Source organism: Sander lucioperca, chromosome 24 (genome assembly GCF_008315115.2).
Source record: "Sander lucioperca isolate FBNREF2018 chromosome 24, SLUC_FBN_1.2, whole genome shotgun sequence".
NCBI lineage: Eukaryota > Metazoa > Chordata > Actinopteri > Perciformes > Percidae > Sander > Sander lucioperca.
Window position 1 is genome coordinate 7,209,587 of NC_050196.1, and position 21,576 is coordinate 7,231,162.

A 21,576-nucleotide genomic window follows, 5' to 3' on the forward strand; every position below is an offset into this window, starting at 1 on the left:
CGAGACGCTCGCTTTCAGTTGAAATTCTAGGAGATGAACAGTCTTTCCCAGAGTAGATTAGTTAGCCTCATCAAGAAGTAACCCTCAATGGATGATGTTCATAAAGCAAGCCAGTCCTCTGGATGACCTCAATCAGTCTTCACAGCACATCAGTGCAACACACTCCCATCCTCAAGTCTTTGAGAAATCCAATCTAACGCTCCGTTCAAACAAGTGCTCCGACTCCGTCGAACCGGAAGGATTTATAAATGGATTCAGTTGCCAGATGTGACAGATGAAAAATTATTATCTGTCCTATATATATATATATATATATATATAAGATAATAAACCCTTTGGCGATTTGTAAAGGCTGTGGCAGGTTTGAAGGAGAGAAAGCAAGCTTTCTTGATTGCTTACCCTGTGAGATGACACTGTTTGGCTACTGCTGGAAAATAACTGTTCCCCTCAGCTCAAGGTTCATTCTAAGAAGAGGAAATCTTGAATATACAAACAGCAGTTCTGCTGTTAGCGCACTGAAATTACTGTACAACTGGTCCAGTTTGGCGTTGGTGAGCTCGCTGGTACGTGGCGCACTGCTGCATGAACAGGGCTGACATTTTGGAAGCGTTTCACCGAGGGACGATTGCAAAGACTGCAAGGACGACTACAACAAAGAGCTGTCAACTACAGGCACGTGGTCCACCATTCATCGTGTGACATCCCCTCTGAGTCGTCCACGCAACAACATTGGGAGACATTTGTGAGTTGACGACGTGTCACTGTGGAATCATGGACCAACTGGTTGAGCACAGATTGACAGAGCCACTTAGGATCCGTCTGTCTGCCGGTCTGTGTGTCTGTCTGTAGTCAGCGTCCCTGTGCGATGCCTCACCCTCCAGTAGAGAATGGCCAAATCTGGTGTTTTCAGAGTCCATCCCGCTGTCTCTCTCTAACAACCATGGTGTTATTTTTCTGCAGATGATGCTCCCTCTCCTTCTTCCACTCCGCCTCCATCCCCTTCGCCATCACTCCCGCTGACCTCTCTCAAATTCCTCAGATGTGCCTCTTCATGTGTAGCGCCAAGTGATCCGACCGCGAGAAACACCTGCAACCAAAGAGAGGGAAACAGAGAACAGCTTGTTAGGTTGTTACCAATGCAGGGGGAAGAAGTTTGTTTTGTCGATTGGGCTAAATGTTGCTGTTAGCTAGTGAGCGCTGATCCACTAATGCACACGCAATTAGTATATGTGTAACTAATTCATAATCAGCATTTTCAGCAGCACTCCTAATGACTTCAGCTGTGCCATGAATAACTAGAGAGCCCGCAGATGGATCTGTTGAAACAGTGTGGAGGGGGCGGGGAGAGAAAAAAAGAAAAAAGAAAACAGCACGCAAAACATGTGCTGTAAAATGTTAGCTAAATTAGATGAATCAAAGCCTCTCATCTGAAATCAGGTTTGCAGAATTGCTTGGGCATAGCTGCACAGTTTAAAAAAAATTAATTGCTCTGGAAGTGCACAGGCCTATTTGTTTTCACATGGCTTTTAAAAAATGGTTGAATATCTCAACCTGATTGCCACTAACTGACACAAATTATGCTTTAAGCAGGTGTTTTGTGTATTCCATGCATGCTTACATAAAGAGGCAGCATTATAGGAGACCTATTTTTTCTATCACTCCTACTAGATCAACAGCATTTCTGTTGCATGCTTGCTGAACTAATACCACAGCTCCATTCCCCAGAGGAGTTCTTTTCAAAAGGAAAGTGTTGCTGTCTTTTAGGATAATTGGGAGCTGCATGTTCTTGTGAATAGTGTGTTAAGAAATATTTGAGATGGAGACTTGTTTTAGAGAAAAAAAAAGAGAAGACAAGACACTACACAATTGCTCCCAAATTGCTATATTTTCTGAATGTTCTTCTGAATTTTCTGATAGAAGGCCAGGAAATGTGTTGGAACTGAAAGTAAGCGCAGAAAGTCTGGTTGTCAATGCCAAAATGAAAAACTACATCAGGCAACCAAATTGCAAAATGAGGCTTAAATTGACATTTTTTTGGACATTTGTTAATACTCCTTACAAGTAATTTGGTAAAAATTCCTCAAATAAAATAATCCACTCTGGTAAACTAAAAAGCACTTTAAATAGTCAGACTCCCTTTAACAGTTCTGCAACTGTTGAATTTTATTTTGACACCACTTTCAGATTGGCTCTTTCCACTGAGACCGAGGCAACTGTCTAAGATGTCTAGATGAATCAGTGTTTGGCCAAGAGGGGGAGTTACACAGTGATGAGCCACCAGTCATCTGTCTTACTGTCACACCTGCATGTGTATCTGTGTGTGCGTATCACTGTGCGTAACACTGAGTGTGTGCACGCTAACAAACACATGAGAGATTAATGAATGGCTCAGGAGACATGCAGGGGTGTTTTTGTATGTGTGTGTGTGTGTGTGTGTCACGGCGAGAGTGTGTGTGTTTGTGTGTGCGCTCGGTGAGACAGATGGTAAAGTATGAGTCACGACTCGGGGGCACGACACCAGCTGGCACACCGTGGGTCTGTCTCTTCCTCCCCTCCTCTCCTCTCCCCACTCCCACCCATCCTCAATCTTCCACCCCGTCTTCTCTGTCTCCCGTTTCCCCTCTTTCTTCATCTCAGCAGGGTGCATGTGTGTGTGTGTGTGTGTGTGTGTGTGTATGTGTGTGTGTGTGTGTGTGTGTGTGTTGGGCTGGAGGGGTTGAGCGCCTTGTGACACATGACAGAGGTGGGCCCAAATTAGGGATGTGCCTGCGGGGGGGGGGGCTGGTGGTGGGGGGGAGAGTCAGGGATCAGGAGGAAGGGATACTGTATTTACAGTCTGTCCAGCTGAGACCTGATTAAGTTGACAATGCCTGCCCCCCCCCACACACACACACACACACACACACCCAAGTGAAGAGTGATTTATTTTTGTCCTTTTATAATCAATCTATATTTGATTCATGAGGTCACATGATTCAAGAGGTCACATATTATTAACGTGCTGTACTGCGACCTACTCTCAAACTGCACATACACATGTATACACATACATACAGTATATTGCTTTGAAAACATTTTGACCGTAGAGGACATCTTTAACTTTATTGTTCATTTTAATATTGACAAAACTTTGTGTATATGGCAAAAAATGCAAATAAAATAACATTAAATAAAGACTAAAAACATGTAATCATTATTTTTGTGTAGAGGACATGAAAAAAAGCTACTAAAAATACTTTTTTTTTTTTAATTATGAGGTGTTTGGTTTAGGAGGCACTATGCAAAATTATATGTCTATACAGTAGAGCATTTTATAAAAATATAGATTTTGCAGTGTAATAGCTTCAAAATGACACTTTTCACCCACATTCTTACCCGGGGCCCCTTGCCTTAAACCCTGTGGTGGCTCTCGTAGACAATATTGCTCAGAGATCCCTGAGGTGTCAGCGTGTGCCGGATCACAGACAGAGGTTTGTAATTAAAATAGGAGTAAAGATTTTTGTGTCTGAGTCAAGCTGATCTTTTCATAATGGCCACTGAATGTTTGATGATTTTGCCACCGGAGCCCGGCAAATTAACATTTTGCTGTGGTTCATAATTAAACAGGAGCCGGGGCGACTAATTAAGACGCAGAGTCACGGGCAAATTACATCGGATCGACTCTTTAAAGGGACTAAGCCATGGACCTTCACTCCTCTGTTAAAGATTAGGATATGTTCTCCTTAGAAAGACGGTAAACAGGAAGTGGAATTCTTAGAATAATTCTTGAAATGGACATTGTGTGTGGCAAACTGCTCTGGCGGTCAGTTTGCTGTCCTCAAGGACACTCACAGGGTCACAGGGATCAGACAGGAAGCATCCAGTTTACAGGAAAGTCTCTCCAATCCCTGGGCCAGCCTGAGGCTTTATTTACAGAAAAACACACACCTGTATTTTGGCTCACGGAAATTCCCCAAATACATTTTCCCTCTAAAATGTCCAACACACCAAAACAGGTGCCTTTTTCGAATAACAAATACTTCATAAATGGTTTATAAGCCACAGTAACAAATGACTATTAATGGTCAACCCCAAAAAGTCCCAAATAATGGTTGATATTGACCTATAAAGCATACGTTTATTACAAAGTTGTACCCTCAAAGTTAGGTTCAAATGATTATTCTATACCAGTGATGTGTGATAGTGATAATGGGTACTACAAGCATTTTACAACTTTGTCCGAGTGTAAAATGCAGCCTCCAAATCAAGGCCATGTGACATCATGTGAGGAGATGCACTATTAATATGCTGCACAGGGCCTAGTGTGGGTACAGAGCAGAATGTTTGGATTCCCATTGAAAAACTGAGCAGGTTGGGTCTTGGGTGTTTTGCAGAGGAACACTCATTAGTAATCCTGCCAGCACACTTTCAAACTGGGTCAGTACCCAACACATTTGGGTGTGTTACCAGCATCTTGTAGTACTTCTTTACCAAACCAAACTGTGTACAAAACACAATGGGAAAACAGAGCCCGCTGTGCTCGTGGAAGTACATCAAATAACAACCCTTTGGAAAATAGAAAAAAAAAAAAAACACATACAAGGGAGAGGTAAGGAGGGAGAGGTGTGTTTTGACAGACCTGTCACAGTGGTTGCACTTAAAAGGCTTGGCACCGGTGTGTTTGCGGTAGTGCCTCGTCAGCTCGTCGCTCCGGGCGAATCGCCACTCGCAGCCCTCCCACGAGCACTTGTACGGCTTCTCACCTTGGGGATGAAAAAACACGCATAAGCACCTGTTTCATCACTTATCCACCAATCACACGCTTATTTGTCTGCATTCTTATGTGGTCATGCAAAAAAACCTTCTGTGGTGCTGTTGTGGAGTCATGCTCCATATGTTGCTTCAAGGTGATGTTTTTCTCATGGTCTACGTGCAGAGGTTCTATTTAAAAGATGATATCCTGTACAGTTTAAAGTTTGCATTCTATTTCACTGATAAAAATCCCTGTGCGTCCCTTCACCTTTTTTAGGGGCTGGAAAGAGAGTTTAACACTGAGATGGAGAAGCTCCCACTGGTCCCCAATCTTGCTGAACACGCAGAAGAGGAGTAGAGGGTAGAGAGAAGTGGAGCGAGAGAAGTGGAGAGGGATGAGGGAGTTGGTGGGGTGGGGGGGGATTAGAGGCAAGGTGGATGAGAGAGTGAGAAGAGGAGTTGAGATGAGACCAGGAGAAGGAAAAGTGAAGTAGGAGAGAAGTGCTGCAGAAGTGGATTAAGGCAGAAGAGGCTGCAGATATGCCAGCAGGGGAGGGGGTAGTGATAATTAGGCCAGTCACACGGCATAATGGCAATCTGCCAGCTGCGTCCAGCTCCAAAAGATGTCACCTGCATCAGTCACTTCCCATCTGGACTGGTGGCTCGTGGTTGAATACAGACACACTGACACACTGACCAGCTCTGCTTGAGTGGCTTCGGAACAAAAACTGACTTAATTTGTTGAATGCGATTATCAAAGGGAACACAATCAATGGATCAACTGCTTTGTGTAGAGTCAAGATTGAGAGGAGGGCTTGTATAAAGACAGTAGTGGTTTGGTGCCATTATCTGTACCAGCTGTTATGGAAATTCACTGATTGCACGCAGATTTGTTCATGGTGCAGAAGGCAAAATCAATAATCTATACAGTATTCCAATTATAGGTACATTTGTTTTTTTTCAGCATGCTAAATGCCACTAACATGAACTGCAATTTCATAGCAAAGTTGTCCCCTAAAATGCAATCCTGAGCATATGACCTGCTGAAGCACTTTCTATCAGACATACTCAGCGAGCAGCCATGTTACAGAGCGGCCCATTGACAGGAGTAATGTACGGTTTGATGGTGAGAAACGGAGGTGCATTAGGTTACAGCCGTGATGAGATGATAAATGAACAAGTGAGAAAAGATTGGTCTCTACTATAAGCAATCATGAAATGGTGCCAAATAAAATCCCAGCTAATGAATACAAATTGAGAACACTTAATCAATTATGATTCATTTCAACTTGTCCCCCCTTTAACTACATTGATTTGACACTAAAACAAACTCTACCATAATGTATGAAATTAATTAATCACAGATAAAATAATATTTCTGGCCGGTAAATACAGTAAAAACATTTCTGGTGTAGAATTTAAGTGCTTTTGGTTTAGAGACCCAGAAATTAGCCCCGTCCCGTGCTATCCATCCATGCATGTCCCCATCATGTATCCCTTCATACTGCCTCACGTCCCAGAAACACCCAGAGCAGCAGGTCTGGGCCACCCGACCCTGGCCAATGAAATTCCCCGGAGGTAGGGATGCCTGAATGTGTTGCCTAGCAACGGGAGCGAGGGGGCGGGGTGTATGTATGCGCGTGAGTGTGTGTGTCTGTGTGAGAGAGGAGGGGGGTGCGCTGAAACATGAGGAGGCAGTAGTCAGTGCAGCTGGCTGGATCTGGCAACGGCACGCCGCCATGCCACCGGCCAATTACCGAGCATGCTGGCAGAGCACGGAGGCAGTTGCCTAGCGACGATAACTGTAGAGCTGTACAGGGCAAGATGGGGGAGGGAGGTGCGTGGTAAGGGTGGTGGTGATGGTGGTAGAAGTGGTGATGGTGCAGGAGGAGGATAGGGAAGGGGAGGCACTAAGAGACCAGAGCCTGCAGCAGTACATAACTACTCAGCTACAGACTCCTCCAACGATACGCTGCCCCCCGTTGCCTAGCAACAGAGCCCCCCACCTCCTCCTCTCTCCTCTCCCTCAAGATGCCCTCGTACAAACAGGCAAGTAGAGCAGGTACACGTTCACACACAAACTGTACGGGAAAGGTTACTTTTTTAAATGCAACGTTACATGCAGTTCGACTGATTGGCAATTCAAAATGGCAATTAGTCACCTAATCCACTGGATTAGCCCCAACTCAGCAACATAATCTGATTATGCTCTGCTACTTTTGGATTACTTTGCCTGTAAAACATATAATGTAGATTATAAAGCTAAATGGATTATTTCTTCTGATTTAAAGAATCAGGATTGTGGATGGTGCCGTTGTTGAAAACCATGAATTATTCTGCATTATTTCATAAAATCCCCATTAGCAGACACCATTCACTCATTTCAGGCAAAAATGATGCGCAATAAAAATGCTTTTTCCCCGTTGAAAATGTATTTTTTTTGGATTAATGAAATAAGCAATCACATATTTGTCATCAGTAATCTGATAACTGGGTGTTTCCTGGGTCACTGTAATCCCATTATGTGTAATCTGTTACTTCCGAATGCTCTCTCACACACACACACACACACACACACACACACACACACACACACACACACACACACCCCAGCCTCTCAGGTGCCAGTGTTGAAGTTAATTGCATTCCCTCCATTAGCTAGAGCTGAAGCAGGGCACCCGGGTCTCAGAGGTCATTAGAGAGGCTCTTGGAGAACGCTTTACAGGCTCCTGCCCACTACTAGCACTGCAGGCTTGGAGATGAGCGACAGGGAGAGGAAGAGAGAAAGAGGTTAAGAGAGAAGGATGATAGATGGCGGAACTGATGGAGAAGTAAAGTAGGAGAGAGGCATGAGGATGATGAAAAACTAGGGCTGAAAGATGAACGTTGTTAGTTTATCATTGTTACCATCAACTATCAATAAACATAAGTGCACTCATGAATGTTATGATTAAATTTGAATTTAAGACTGAGTAATATCAAGTATCCTACTAATAGAATGCAGTATATTTATAAATGTGGGATAAATTGGTTCATTTTTCTATAGAGAACCAGCCAAATGTACTTAAAAAGGTATTGTTTCTTTGACTTCATCAAGCAAAAGTATTGTTTTATCTGGCATTATTTATGTAGAAACAACATACACTACATGGCCTAAGGTATGTGGGCACCTGAACAAAGTATACGGACACCTAAACATTATATTGCAGTTGGATATTTTCCTCAAATTGTTGGCCTCAGCCTAAAGAGAGACTGGCAAAGAGGCAGCGCAGAGTGAGAGTAAGAAGCATATGCAGAGAAATGTTACAAGAAGACTGAGCAAAATAAGGAGAGGACTAGAGAGAGAAAGATTAGAGAGAGAGAGAGAGAGAGAGAGAGAGAGAGAGAGAGAGAGAGAGACAGCGAAAGAGAAGGCAGAATAATCCAACAGTTTTACTCGTTCCCTCACCCTACCCAAAATCTAATTGTACAATTTCTTATCTGCCATAAGCCTATTCACAAAAAGCTCTACAGGGCACTGTCATTTCAACTCAGCCCGTCTAATTCCAGATTAAATCGTAGCCTTTTCTCCGTCGGTAATTTATGGAAATAACAACTAAGAAAAAGAGGATTTGAGTAATGACATCTTTAAACTTGTCAGGATAATGGCTCAGTGAATGGGGGAGCCTGTGGCACTGCTGTCTTTCTGAAGAGGGTCGCTCTACTGTACCTCCCCCATTCCTGTCTTCTGTCTTCATCTACTCTTTGTTTCACTCCACGTCACAATCTCCCCTTCTTCTGCCTTTTCTTTAGCTTTTGTGTTTTCTCAGTGTCATCTTATGTCGACATTTGCCCTTCTTCATCATTCTACTTTCCTGGTTTGAATAACAAGACAGATGTTCTTTGGGTGGATGCTTTTATCCAAAGCACCTAAAGTGACAAGGAAAAGCTCTAGGGGGGAGGGGTTCCTCAAGAAACTGAGCCCTTCATGGTGCTATATGTAGTAATATTGAGTGTCATCAGATCATAGTCATATCAATTTTATTTCAACAATTAACTGGATAGAGAAAGAAAGATGCCACATTAGCTTACAGTTATAAACTGTATATCATTAAAAAGAGTTTTTTTAAAACTGTAGGTCGGACTAAATGTGCAATATGAGGACACATCTGACTAAGGGACAGTTAAGATGATCTCCACATTTCTGATTTATTTGTTTTGGCCTTCTTGTCCATCCCTGGGCTTGTATGGTAATTGTGACTGGACAGCATAAGTGGCACTGGTCTCCCAGAGCTGGCCCAGTTGGCATGGAGTTTAAGCAATTGGGCTGTAGACATGCCACACTTGGGGAAATCAATGATCGCGTGTTTGTGCCCTTTATTCCAGTCAGGCTGATGCCTAAACCTGTGGCGTGCGCCACCGCGGGTGTGATCACACATACAGCGTGTTGTCTTCCTTATAAACATGTAGTCATTGACAAGATGGCTAAATTTATATTCACACCCCCGAAAATACAAGCGAGCCAGAGCTTGTAAACAAGTCGTGTGTGGCTTCTGAATTGGACAGTTATGGTGATCTGTCAACCGTTAAGTTTGGGGATTTAGATGGTGGGTAGCAAGGAAATTTAATTAGAGTCCCTGTAACTTCATTTAGCATGATGGACGCTCTTTGCTGTATCGTCACGGGTTAAAACATGCAAAGAAACAGCTACATATTAGAACGAGTCCAGACTGCAGTCCACAATATATTTCATTTGTCAAATTCATCTCATTATTCCCCTGAGCTACTTTCTTAGAGGGGGGTAGAGACCGACATTTACAGCCATCGCAGCCCAATATTTCGAAAAACATTGTTCACACCTTCCCAACCAAAACACTCAGGAGTTAAAAAAAAAAACCACTGATGTGATGTTTGGTGTGAACGAGACCTGAAGGCAAAAGGGGAACTGAACCCCAACCCTGCTAATTAATAACGGCAAGCGCACATGCCAAATTTCCCTTTCCTCTCATTATTGGAATAAACACACAGATGGTATCCCTCATGACCTGGCTCCTACGGTTATACCATTATATTTTCCTGGTCTTAAAGTCATTCTATTACTATGACTGCAAAATCAGACAGACAGTCTTTAACTCAGATTGAGAACCACTGACCTAGACTTACAGTATAGAACGCACAGAGGACGGGAGTGCCTGAAATAAACTGGGGAAATGGCAGCCTATCCAGGTCAATCCATCCATCACTGTGCAGTTACTCAGATGGAGGACAGCTCCCCGACAGGGGTCTGAGTGGTTTGGGATTGAGATGGAAGAGGGGGAGAGTTATAGCTCCTGAACCCCCCCTTTCCTTCTTGAGAAGAACCTTGACAAGGAGGACCCGTCCTGGTTTTGCAAGGTAAGTGCTTAGGTAGAAAGAGTGGGATAAGAGAAGTGGATTTTCTTAAATTATCACATTTTTATCTTACGTGGTGATATTTTGATATGGCAACAAAAGGGGGCAGGGTTTAAGCCAGTTCTATGATGACTGTTTTATGTTTTCTGTGCATTTTCTACTTGTTCTAAGAATGTCAAGCAGGGGATTTTCCTCAATTATCTCAAGTCAGGTTATCTAGGAATTCAGAAAGATGGATGACTGGAAGGATAGATGGATGGATGTAGTGCTCACAAAGATAGATGTAGATAGATTGAAAACAGCCCACATTTAATGTCTCTTGTAGAAAAATGTTTATCTCCCCTCAGAGACCAAAATAATTATCCAGAAGCAAATTGTCCCATGTCCCACAGCACAGCACACCCAAATTATTATCAAGCTCTTTTTGTTTCTATAGAGACATTCTGCAACAGCTATTCAGCTTCAACATTGAGTCTTTTTAGCCTGCCACCAACAATGAGTGTCAATCAATGTTATTACCTGCAGGTGTATCAAGTGGCTACCTCTGGTAAGAGAGGCATCCTCAGAGCTGCCTGGCTGAAAGTCTCATAGGGTCACTTACTAATTTCTCACTACTAACCAACTAATATGCTCATAATCACAACTATACATTATACACATTATGTAACGTCCAAACATCGTCTAACCACATGCAGGCGTACGCAAAATAATGTGTATTAACGTGAGCTGTGTGGGCAAAAAAGTCTTGAAGGTAAATTGCACATTGACAAGGCCTTGCAGAAAAGGCTGTGCATTTTACTCTCTTGTGCTGAGCATGCAAACTAAAACATTAGAATTATTGATTTATTTGATGAATAAACTCTTATTGTGCTTGCAAAACCAAAATAACTGAGAAGTATTTCATCTCTAACAAAGTGCTACTACTACGGTTGCTTCTTTCAGTCAGATTACTAATAGAATAATTGCTGCTACAACTACATTTTAAAGATAATCTACAAACGTTAGATTCATTCATTCAATTCTCACCTGTATGTGTCCTCTGATGGGCCTTTAGGTGGGAGCTCTTGGTGTACACCTTCCTGCAGCCGTTGAATTGACAACGGTGGATCCTCTTCTTGTTCTCCGGTAGCTCCCCCACGCCGATAACACATGCCGCGCCCTCCTCTTCGTCCTTCATCCGGACAGGGAGCGCGTGGGCCGCCACCAGCCGAGCCGCACTGAGCCCCACCTTCCTGGCCACCAGCTTCAGGGTAAGCGTCCCATCAGCTGAGGCCGTCAGTGTCTGGTTGGGTTTGACGAGGTGCCGGCCCAGTTCTGGTGACGACGGGGGCGTCAGGGAGGTGACGGCGCACAGCTGGGCCTGGTGGACCCCTTCCATCCCTTCTACGTTTTCTAGCCCCTTAGGTTTGATGTCTCGTTTCATTCCACCGGTGGAGGGGAAACTCTTCCGTGTTGGGCAGAGGATAACTGGAGGTGGGCTTGGGGGATCAGGGAGGCTGGGCAGGCTGGGAAGCAGGACGTCTGTCAGCTCTTCCTCGCCGTCCTCCTTTAGGTAGGCTGGGGTTAGAAGGCCATCCAGGTCTTGGTCGAAGAGCTCTGACAGACGCTTGGGCTCCGTCTGCAGATAACGCTCCAATTCTAGGCAGGTCTATAAGAAAGAAAGAGGGAGGAAAGACTCAAATTTAGACCTTATTCAGGTAAGTTCACACATCCAGGCATCTGCACGGAAAATTCCCATCCTCACTACCAAATCCCACTTGACAATTTCAACAGTCATCAGCTCATCCGATATGCCTTTACACACCGCGGAAAGAAAATCTGTATGGTGCCATCCACTCACCTAGAAAGGCAACTTAGCAGCTCTGCCAGCTGTCACATGCGCACACGCACAGATAGCCACCAAGACAGCCAGGATTACCTGGCAGCTCCAGCTTGACGGCTGATTACACACTGATTGATTGCAACCGCTGTATCCCGGAACGAAAGCAAGCCGAGTGGATAGCAAACTGAACAGAACTCCTATCAAACAACATTTTATAACACTTTGACAAGCCATGTGTGCACTGGCTTCCACTGAGCCAAGATAGGAAGATTTATTCAGCATTCATGGTCTGCTTCATCCCTATTACTCCAAACACCTCTCCCCTCGGAGGGCAAATAAAAGGCTACATTGCTGATTTTTGTGAACTGGCATCCTGAGAAGTCTATTACTTTACAACAAGCCAGCAAGGTTCTAAGAGGAGAGCCAGCGAGGGAACGAGACGCTCCATGTCCAAGGATGAAGCTATTATGTTTGAATGGACGCCGCCAGTTTGATCCCAAGGATCGTTGTGTTTCGCTTGTAGCCACTAACCCATTTTGACAGCTGAGATGGAGGCTAGCAGCTCCACTGGGTGCGTGCTACTCGCCACTTCATTTGTGTGTAAATAGGCACTGACAGACAGAGTAGCTAGTTCCATTATCAGGAATAAGGCTGTACAGACTGAACCCATCAGAGACATTAACAATCTTGCACCCCCCCCCCCCTTCCTTGTTTGCACCTTCTAAAAATAAAACCACACATTTTTTTTTTCCTTTTTCGAATAGGGGGGTGTCTGTTGCTAAGGGGAGTGTAATTTCTCCTCTAAGTCATCTTCTTCTAGGAACAAAAAGGGATTTGGAGTTGTTTCTTGACTGTTTGAACTATTAGCATACTGACATCAAATTAAAAAGCTGCTTGAGACATCTACAGCGAGAAGTGAAGATAATGTGCCGTGCCTCCTCTCTCCACTGCACGCCTACATGTTTTTATTTTATTTTTTCTGTGATGGCTTTAAACAAGTATTTCTTGCATGCACTATGTGAGAGGTCTTTACAGCCTTGATGGCTGAGGCCAGTGAATCGTGGATTAAATGAGATGTTTTTTTTCCCCCCTTTATTCTTTCTTTCAGAGCGCAATTAAATATTGAAGGCATTGAGACATGATGAAGGGAATGGCATGTGCCGGCTCATGAGGTGTACAGACAACAAGACATGGCCAGCACCATCTTCCAACCCCTCCATCCGCCCACGTCGCTTTCCTTCTCACTCATTCTCGCCCTCACCTTTCTACTTCTGCCTCACCCCCTATCGATTCCCCCAAATCACACTTTTCTCTCTTTTTTCCTTCTCATTGTCGTCTCCTTCTCTCCCAAGGTGAGGGCTAATTATTCGCTAAAACCAGCCAGTAAAAGGGGACTTTATTCAGCAAAACGCTGAGGACTGCAAACCACGTTGACTGTGTGTGTGTGTGTGTGTGTGTGTGTGTGTGTATGTGTGTGTGTGTGTGAGGTACAGATAGTTCAAGGGAGCGGAAAAGAGGATAGAAACGGATAAGTGAGAGGGGGGCTGAGTGGAAGGTGAAGAAGCAGGAGTAGGAGGAGGAAAATGATGGAGGGACAGGGTGAAGGAGGCAGGAGAGGAGGCGAGGGAGAAAGAGCGAAAGAAGGTGTTGACTTCATTTTCTCCGTGGGGGGTGAATCCTTTTTGGAACTGTGACATTTGGCATAACAGGATCCTGTCAGCGGGCAGGCCACACACACACACACACACACACGGTTATGACCCACGGTGATGTGCAAGGATGTGCTTGGTTGTCGGCTGTGACACGGCGTAAGATGGAGTGTGTGTGTGTGTGTGTGTGTGTGTACATGTTGTTTCTTATGAGTGTGTGTACTGTACATTTGTGTGCATACAGAGGGGATGTTTGACAAGGTAAGAGGGATGAAAGAAGCTGCAGGTGAGGGGGTGGCAGGTACGACAGGATTATTGTGCCGCTTTTTCTTTCCATCCGTCTTCCCCCCCCCCCTTCTTTTCTCCCATCACTCCATCAAGACCCTTCCCCCACCACCCTCCTCCCTACCTCCCACCACCTTCCTCCCCCAGGTGGTGACATTAACATTGTAAAGGAGAAGGTCATGCAGTTGATCAGCGGTTCCTGTGCGTGTAGTAGTGTGGGTGTTTGTTGTGTATGTGGCTGCTTGCAATTATTGTAGTTTGTGTGTGCATATAATTTTGCATACATACACTGTGCTTAATTACGCAGCTCTTGTGTGTGTTTGAGCAAACAAACACCTACGCAAATGCATAAACTCGTCTATTCACTGTCGTCGTGGACTAAAGTGGATTGTGCAACTTGCGTGTGTACAGAGGCAAGGAATCAAGAGCCAGAAGCATGGCACAATAGCAAAGATAAAGGAGCGGTGACGGCCCGCTTCAGCTCTGTTTGGACAAACGCCGATCTGAAGAGCCAACATCAATTGGCTCTGCATAAAGCCAGGGTTCATTGCCTAAAAGGCTTTCGGGATGATTCCTTCATGCGAGCCAGGATAAGCTGAGACAATCCACCTCCACACCAGAGAAAATCGCTATGGTGGTGTGGGTTAAATTGGGAGCAACAATATTTTTATAAAAACCTATTTCAAACCTTTTGTTGTTCCTCACGAGCCACTTTCAGGTTGTGTCAGGCAATGTCTCATCTAACCCGGCTGAGCAGTGTAATGCTACAACTAACAAAAGGGCAAAGTTGACAGTGATTGAAGTTCAAGCAGTGAGTTATAAGATTAGTGTGACCCTGCCAGCTGTGCTGTATCTTTTACATTTCCTGCATCAAAATGTATTGTCTCTAGTAATGATCTTCAACGTGCTTGATTTGTTTGACCAAAATTTCACACAAAAAAAAAAAAACAACCTAAAAAAATAAATAAATGTTGACAATTTTATCTATCTCAATGTTTTGTTGCCATTTTCAACAACAAAAAATGTTATCACGTTTTTTTTCCCCACAATGTCTTTGTCCATTTGTTGACGTTTTGTCACTTTTTCAACGTTTTAGCCGCTTTTTGACGCTTACTTCCAGCATTTTTTAAGTTTTTTTTCGTAGTTTTTGTCACTTGTTCCAATATTTTTTATGCTTTTTTTCCCAAACGTAAACGGGTCAAATTTGACCCCAGGACAACAAATTAATTAATAGGGTTAAATACATGAAATGATTACTCAATTCTCAAAATACTTGACTAAATTCTTAACTTACATTTGCGTTTCTTCTAGTTTTCTTGCCATAACCAATGTCATTTCCAAGAAGAGTTGATGAGTTGAGCACAGCTGCACTTAATTGCACAGCTAATTACCTTGACGATGTTCAGCTGTGGCTTCAGTCACTCTCAGCCTTCAAGAGTGTTAAAGAAAATACATACTTTTTGAGACAGTTTATATGAATATACTGGATGGCTGCGCCTTTATTGGGACAATGGAAATAGCTCTACAAATAGCTCTACAACAAGGGGAAAAAGTTGTCAGTCAAAACTGATCTTCACATGACAAGCAAGTGTGGTCATTCTGTGGTCTGCTTTAACTTCCGTTTGTCATTAAAACATTTAGAAAGTGCACAGTTCAGCAGTGTTTAGTGCAAAACGTGCACGGGCACAGGACTATTCTCTACATGCTGTTTATCCTACTACTCATGAATAAACATATGTCCTATTTGTGGTAGAATGAATGTGAAAACAACAAGACTCAGCAGCCCACAGAAGTGTCTTTACTCAAATAGGAATAATATGCAGTTAGGGTCAGGTCACTGCACAGTTTTAGTTCAACTCACTTTAATGTTGTCCTCTTTACTCCCCACTTGTGCTTTACTCAAGTAAAAAATTCATAAATATTCAAGCTCAAAATTGCTAAAACAAAAAGCCAATAAAAAGGAAAAAAAGGACCCATAGACAAATGCACTTTATTTTGTTTTGCTGTACATGCGCACGTACACACACACACACACACACACACACTGAATCACACATGCAGAACACACCTCAGGTTAGTGAATCTTAAAATACAGCAGGTGTGAGAAATATATGCTGATCACAAGACATGCTTCTCGCAAAGTGTGAACCAGTCCTGATTCACTAACTTCTACTTCTCGTTCTCTGACTTTTAAGTTATAAAAAGTCCTCTCTCTCCTCTGTCTCACCCTCTCCTCCCCTCGTCCAGGGGGCCCTTGGCCTGGCAGCTGATCCTCTCTCCTCCCTTCACATTTGGCCTGCGCTGAGCCGCCTGCCATCACCATCAAAGCGCAGGCTGCCTCCCAACTGTTAGCACCCCGCTAGGTCGCTAATAAAAAGCCTGGGTTATAAATATGAACAGAAGAGCATGCATAATGGCCTAAAGGAAGGCCCAAAACACCACTAAACAGATAAATGTAATGGGGTGGACATGGCTCATTAATTTTAGGATAATCATGTTTAGTTTTTACAGATGCTGTGATAGAGACAAGGTGCTATGAATAATATCCAGTGCTGATGCTATCAGGGTTGAAAAGGGCAGGACTATACGGGGGCCCTGAGCTGGAGGGGGTGATGCAGCACTATTGTTAAATGCAATGGGTTTGGGGGGGGGGTGCTGTCACATCTTTTTAAAGATGACCCATGATTCCCTGCAGCATCTTCCTTGCACGGCTGTATGATATGTATGCATGATTATGTAGAATTTTACAATACTTTCAAGCCAGGCTAGGTGTTTCCCCATTTCCACTCTTTATGCTAAGTTAAGCTAACCGCCTGCTGGCTCCAGCTTTACATTTCCTTTGCAGGCGTGAGATTGTTTTTCGCTTTTGAGTCTCTGCCATAAAGTGAATAAACAGGTATTCTTAGGTATCTTTTTTTTTTTTTTTTTTTTTTACATTTGTGGTTTCTGAATATTGTATTTGGTTGTGATGGGGCTGAATCCATTTGTGGTGTCGACAAACACTTTTTTGCACAGAATTTGCTTCTGATTGTCGTCATTTTCCACAAATTGGAAAAAGATTCCTTTTCAACGCCAACATGACATTTTCATTACTTGGTTGGGCCATGTTTGTATCTAGCAGGGGTTTGATTATTCATTTTTAAAGTGAGTAACATTCACGCCATGGATGAATTAACGCTGGCTTCTCCACAGCTCAGCTTCTCTCCGTTTGTTGTTTCACATTTGACTGACTCAACAGTCTGTTGCTTGTTGCGTGCTTTTGTTTAAATTGCACAATGTCATTGGCCACCGAATATCAGAGGGCCTTGGTTTGATTCACAGGCTGTACGTGCAATGAAACCACTGCTCTGATTGAAAACCTTCTGAGAAATTAATCAGTTTTCCCCTTCAAGAAAGGCTGCACAACTATCACAACAATAGGACAATTTGGCCTGCAGGCAAGCAAATTGTCTTATCCTCTTTTTTCTTATTCTTTTGATTTAATTTGTATTACTCACTGTATAACTTTAAAGACTTTGTTTACAGACATCTTTGTTATTGCTGTTTGTAATTCAGCACCACCCTTGGCACTTTTATCGAAGGAAAAGTTTGGGCAGGCACTTAATTCAGAGAGCGGTCTTTCACGGAGTGTGTATACGTGAGTGTGTCTATGCACATGTGTGTGTCTTATCCTACCATAGTGTGTTATAGGGCCTATGTCTCCCATTGATCTGGTGAGCCAGGCCAAGCCATCACTTTGAGGTGACAGCTAAATGACCAGTAGCCCTAGGCACTGGCCATCTCGCCAACAGCCTTTGTGTGTTTGCGTCGCAGTGCCTAATCGATACGAAATGATACCGCGCACAGGAGCTCATCAGCGGTGGCCGTCGCAGCTGACAGGGACGGTAATCTATAGCTTCACTGAGCAATACTCACACAGCCCCCCCCCCCCCCCACACACACACACACACACACATGACCCATACACACAAAATCTCAGAAAAGCACCCCCTCCCCTCTAAGCTGCCCTTTGGGGTTTTTGCTCCTTCCCGTGCACTCACTAAGAGCTCCTGCCCCCAGATTTGAGACTCCTTTGAGAGCAGCATGGCGTCATCGGTGGATCCCAGTTGAGCAGGGGAACCTGCCTACGGGGCCAGGAGGAGGGGAAGGGCGGGGAGCGGGTGGAAAGATTTTCCTCAACACTGATCTGAATAGCCGAGCGCCCTCGCTTCACCCTGTTATTCTCAATGGAGAGAGCAGCAGGGGGTGCAGTGTTTGGCCGGAGGGATCTTAGAGCTCCTGACGCCCCGACAGGGCTCCGCAGCAACGAAGCAAAGGAGAGACAGAGGGAGCAGAGACACAAAGAGAAAGAGCTAGAGGGGAGAGACAGAGCTAATTTATCTGCCTTCCCTGAGAGAAGAAGGAAGAGGCAGACAGGTGAAAGATGAAGAAACGGGCCTCTATTCGAGCTTTGCAAAGAATTGCGTTAAAGATTAGGGGAGGAAAGTTTGCTAAGAGTGTAAAGGTTGAAGTCACAGCATCTTCCCAGCTGCAGGTGCATAAGCAAAAAAAAAAATGACTTTGCTGATTAGAGGGGAAAAAGAAAGAGAGGGAAAGATATGAAGCTTAAAAAGCCACAGACAGGAAACAGGAGTCCTCCTCCTCACTAACTAACAGCTCCATCTCTCCAGGCAGCCGAGCCTCACCTAGCTTCAGATAACACGCCGCGGAAACAGCTTAATTACACACACGGCCTTATCAGACGACATTAGCCTCACAGTAATAATCAGGGCTGCCGTCAGCCTCTCCGTCAAAGGCTGGCAACGCAGCACCTTGAGGCGGTTTTACACAGTGCAGGCTTCAGGCTGATAACAGACACTGCCAGTTGTTAAATCACAATTTGCTGACGGAGTTTGAGGGAATAATGCACATGTGGTTGTAAACCTGACACCTCCTTTGCACACAGTCAATTTTTGTTCAGATGGATGCGCTAATAGACTCTTGAAACAGTTTTCAGGCAGCGAATTCAATTTTGTTTTGTTGGACTAAATGCTTAGATTTACATTTTACGCACTTAAGCTGACACTGTAATTCAAGGTTCAGTCTTTGGCGTATTGCTCTTGGACACAGGAATTGAACCCGTGATTGTTTCCTTTGCGGAATAGCATGAGGATCAGTTTTGAGGTAAGACATGTCCCCGCTAGGCCCTCAGTTACAGTCGGTTTACTTCGACATGTGTATGTGTGTTTGGGTGTGATGGAGAATCTTCAAAGCACCTTTCATCTGGCAGGAAAGCCACACTGATGGAGCACTCAGAGAGCAAAAACCTGTGACCCCTGCTTAATGGAGCAGAAAGACATTTCCCAATCCTGTTTCTGAACGGACCCAACAGAAACCACACATCCGCATCATCCCCGACACAAGGGACCTCCACTCTGTCTTCCCATTACACAACATGGACGCCAATATGAAGAACCTCTCTGCAAAATGATGTTTGGTGAAATATTGTTCAAGTAAACAAACCGATCCACTCGGTCCTTAAAGTGCTAAAAGAAAGTGAATCTGAACGTCTACATTTTGCTGACAACTGGTTAACTTGGATTTATTTTAAATACTCATTAAACCAATCAAATGATGCACAGATTCACTGGTTCTAGCTTCCCAAAACAGTGCTGCTTTCTGTCCTTCAGTATTTTTGCACTACAATAAAAAAAAAACTGCTGTCACATTTGAATAATCCATCTTTTCACACAGACAAAGCTACACATATATCCTCTAAATGCTGAAAGAAGCCTGACAAGTAAACAGATTGAAGTCGTGAAGATCTGCCGACCTTAAGCGTGATACAGACATCATTAAGAGGTCTTAGGCCCAGGATACAACAAGAGTACTGCGTATAAAGACCTCTGCTGCTCCATATCAATAGCTTGTGACAAAGTGTGGAAAATGTCTTTGTTCTGGTATTAAGTCGAGGATCACAGAGGTGAGGGTGAAATAGGATAGAGGAGAGAACAGAAGAGGAGAGAAGAAGCATCTTGAGACTGAAGAAGATGAACGACAGAGAGGAGGGTGAGATTGGAGCGCAGAGGAGAACAGCAAGGCATGGAGGATGGGGAGGAGGAGGAGGGAGGGTTGGGGTATAATCCCAACGAGTGGAGCCGTGTTGCACTCGCTGGGGAGGGGAACTCTGTCTCTCTTTAACTGGATTTGGGTGAGCTGCTGTTTATCGGCGTATGAGTCGCCAAGCGCTCCCTCTGAGCTGTCAAAACCATCCTAATCTAATCAGGAGACATTTCAGCCATTTTGCTTTCAACACGGCAGAGTGTTGTTTATCGGACATGTTTGTGTGCTCATGTGTGTGTGAAAGAACCAGAATATGTATGTGTGCGGATAGAGGGGGTCGGCGACAACAGTGGTTTTACACACCGGGGTTAGCAGCTTGCAGCAGGATTTTGGGAGTCTGTGCTCCGGATGTGGGGACCCCATTGTGTGCGGCAGGCTGGCTAATCTTCATTACCGCACACAATGACGGGGCAAGAGAATGGGGCCTTGGCTGGAAAAGGCACGGAGAAACAAAAGAGTGGCGAGCAGCGAAAGAGAAAGAGAGAGGGGAGGAGGGCCGAAAATGACAGAGGGGGAGAGGAGAGAGGGGAGAGATAAAGGGAACAGTGAAGCGGAAAAACTCAGCTTCCTCCTCATACAGTGCCAGACAGAAAGGGCCGCTCGGTATCCCAATCACGTCCACAAACCGTGAAGTGCAACTGTGGCGCCGTGCCCGCACTGATAAGAGCCAAAATGGTTCATTCTTACATGCTTCTCTACAGCTGCAAAGAAAGCAACCTCTGTTTCTTGCATGCCGTCTGGTCTTGTGTTATCCCGGGTTTCGCCGTGCAGGTGTTGTGTAACACTTAGCTCGTCTGTTAGGGCCACAGTTTCAGCCTTTGTCACTCATTACAGCACCAAACCTTAGGGTTAGCTAAGAAGCAAAAGGGGTGGTGAGTGTGTGAGTGGTGCGAGCAAGCGGCAAGAAAACAAGCAGGTCGAAGCAGGTCAGTGGCACAGTCTTGTGAGGCCAAGGTGGATTAGCTCAGGGTTGCAGACGTGCTGGAGCGTGTGTTTTTGCGGGGAATCTGTGAAGTTACGCAAGAGTGTGTACGTCCCGGTGACTTTATGTGTATCTGAGAGCGTGCAAACAGGAGGTGGGGCTCTGTCGTTTCGTCTTTATTCCCACATCAGTGCTTTCAAAACAAACCTGAGCGACAAAGATTAGCCCAAGCCGCTTAAAATATTGAAAGACGTCTCCTCGCCACAGCTACCGTGTGGGCTCTCCTCCAAGAGATAGGAGAGAGAGAGAGAGAGAGAGAGAGAGAGAGAGAGCGTATGTGAGTTTAGGTTGGACGAGGATGGGCGGAGGCAGCGCGGCAGGCTGAACCTGTTCACCCCTCTGTGCCGAGCGGCTGGCTTTTCAGCGGTACGTGTAAGCGGAGTGCAAGGACTTTTCAACCCAATTTCATCCTGACAATGCACGGCGGCTCAGCGGAGAGGGAAAGAGAGCAGTTAGATGCACTAAGAAAGGCGTTAGGATCTCATTGACTTTGGCCTTTAGCTCTATGTGTGCTGGTGTGTGTGCTTTGACTGCTGTGCCACAAGTACAGCATTCAGTTTGAGAAAGCGTGTGATTACAGGGCAAAGGGTAAAAGCCCAGAATAAGAGCTGCACTATGGTTTGGGGTTAAAGTTT

The 21,576-nt window shown here is 44.5% G+C and overlaps 1 protein-coding gene across 1 annotated transcript in view; it reads right to left on the minus strand.

The window, feature by feature from the left end:
• Positions 1-699: 699 nt before the first annotated feature.
• Positions 700-21,576, minus strand: part of LOC116044710 (Krueppel-like factor 7) — a 31,736-nt gene continuing 10,859 nt past the window's right edge. The window contains exons 2-4 of the mRNA XM_031292122.2: positions 11,128-11,749; positions 4,619-4,742; positions 700-1,087 (exon numbers count right to left, since the gene is read on the minus strand). Coding sequence (XP_031147982.1) covers positions 1,036-1,087; positions 4,619-4,742; positions 11,128-11,749 — 798 coding nt within the window. The 3' untranslated portion in view covers positions 700-1,035. The remainder of the gene's footprint in view (positions 1,088-4,618; positions 4,743-11,127; positions 11,750-21,576) is intronic.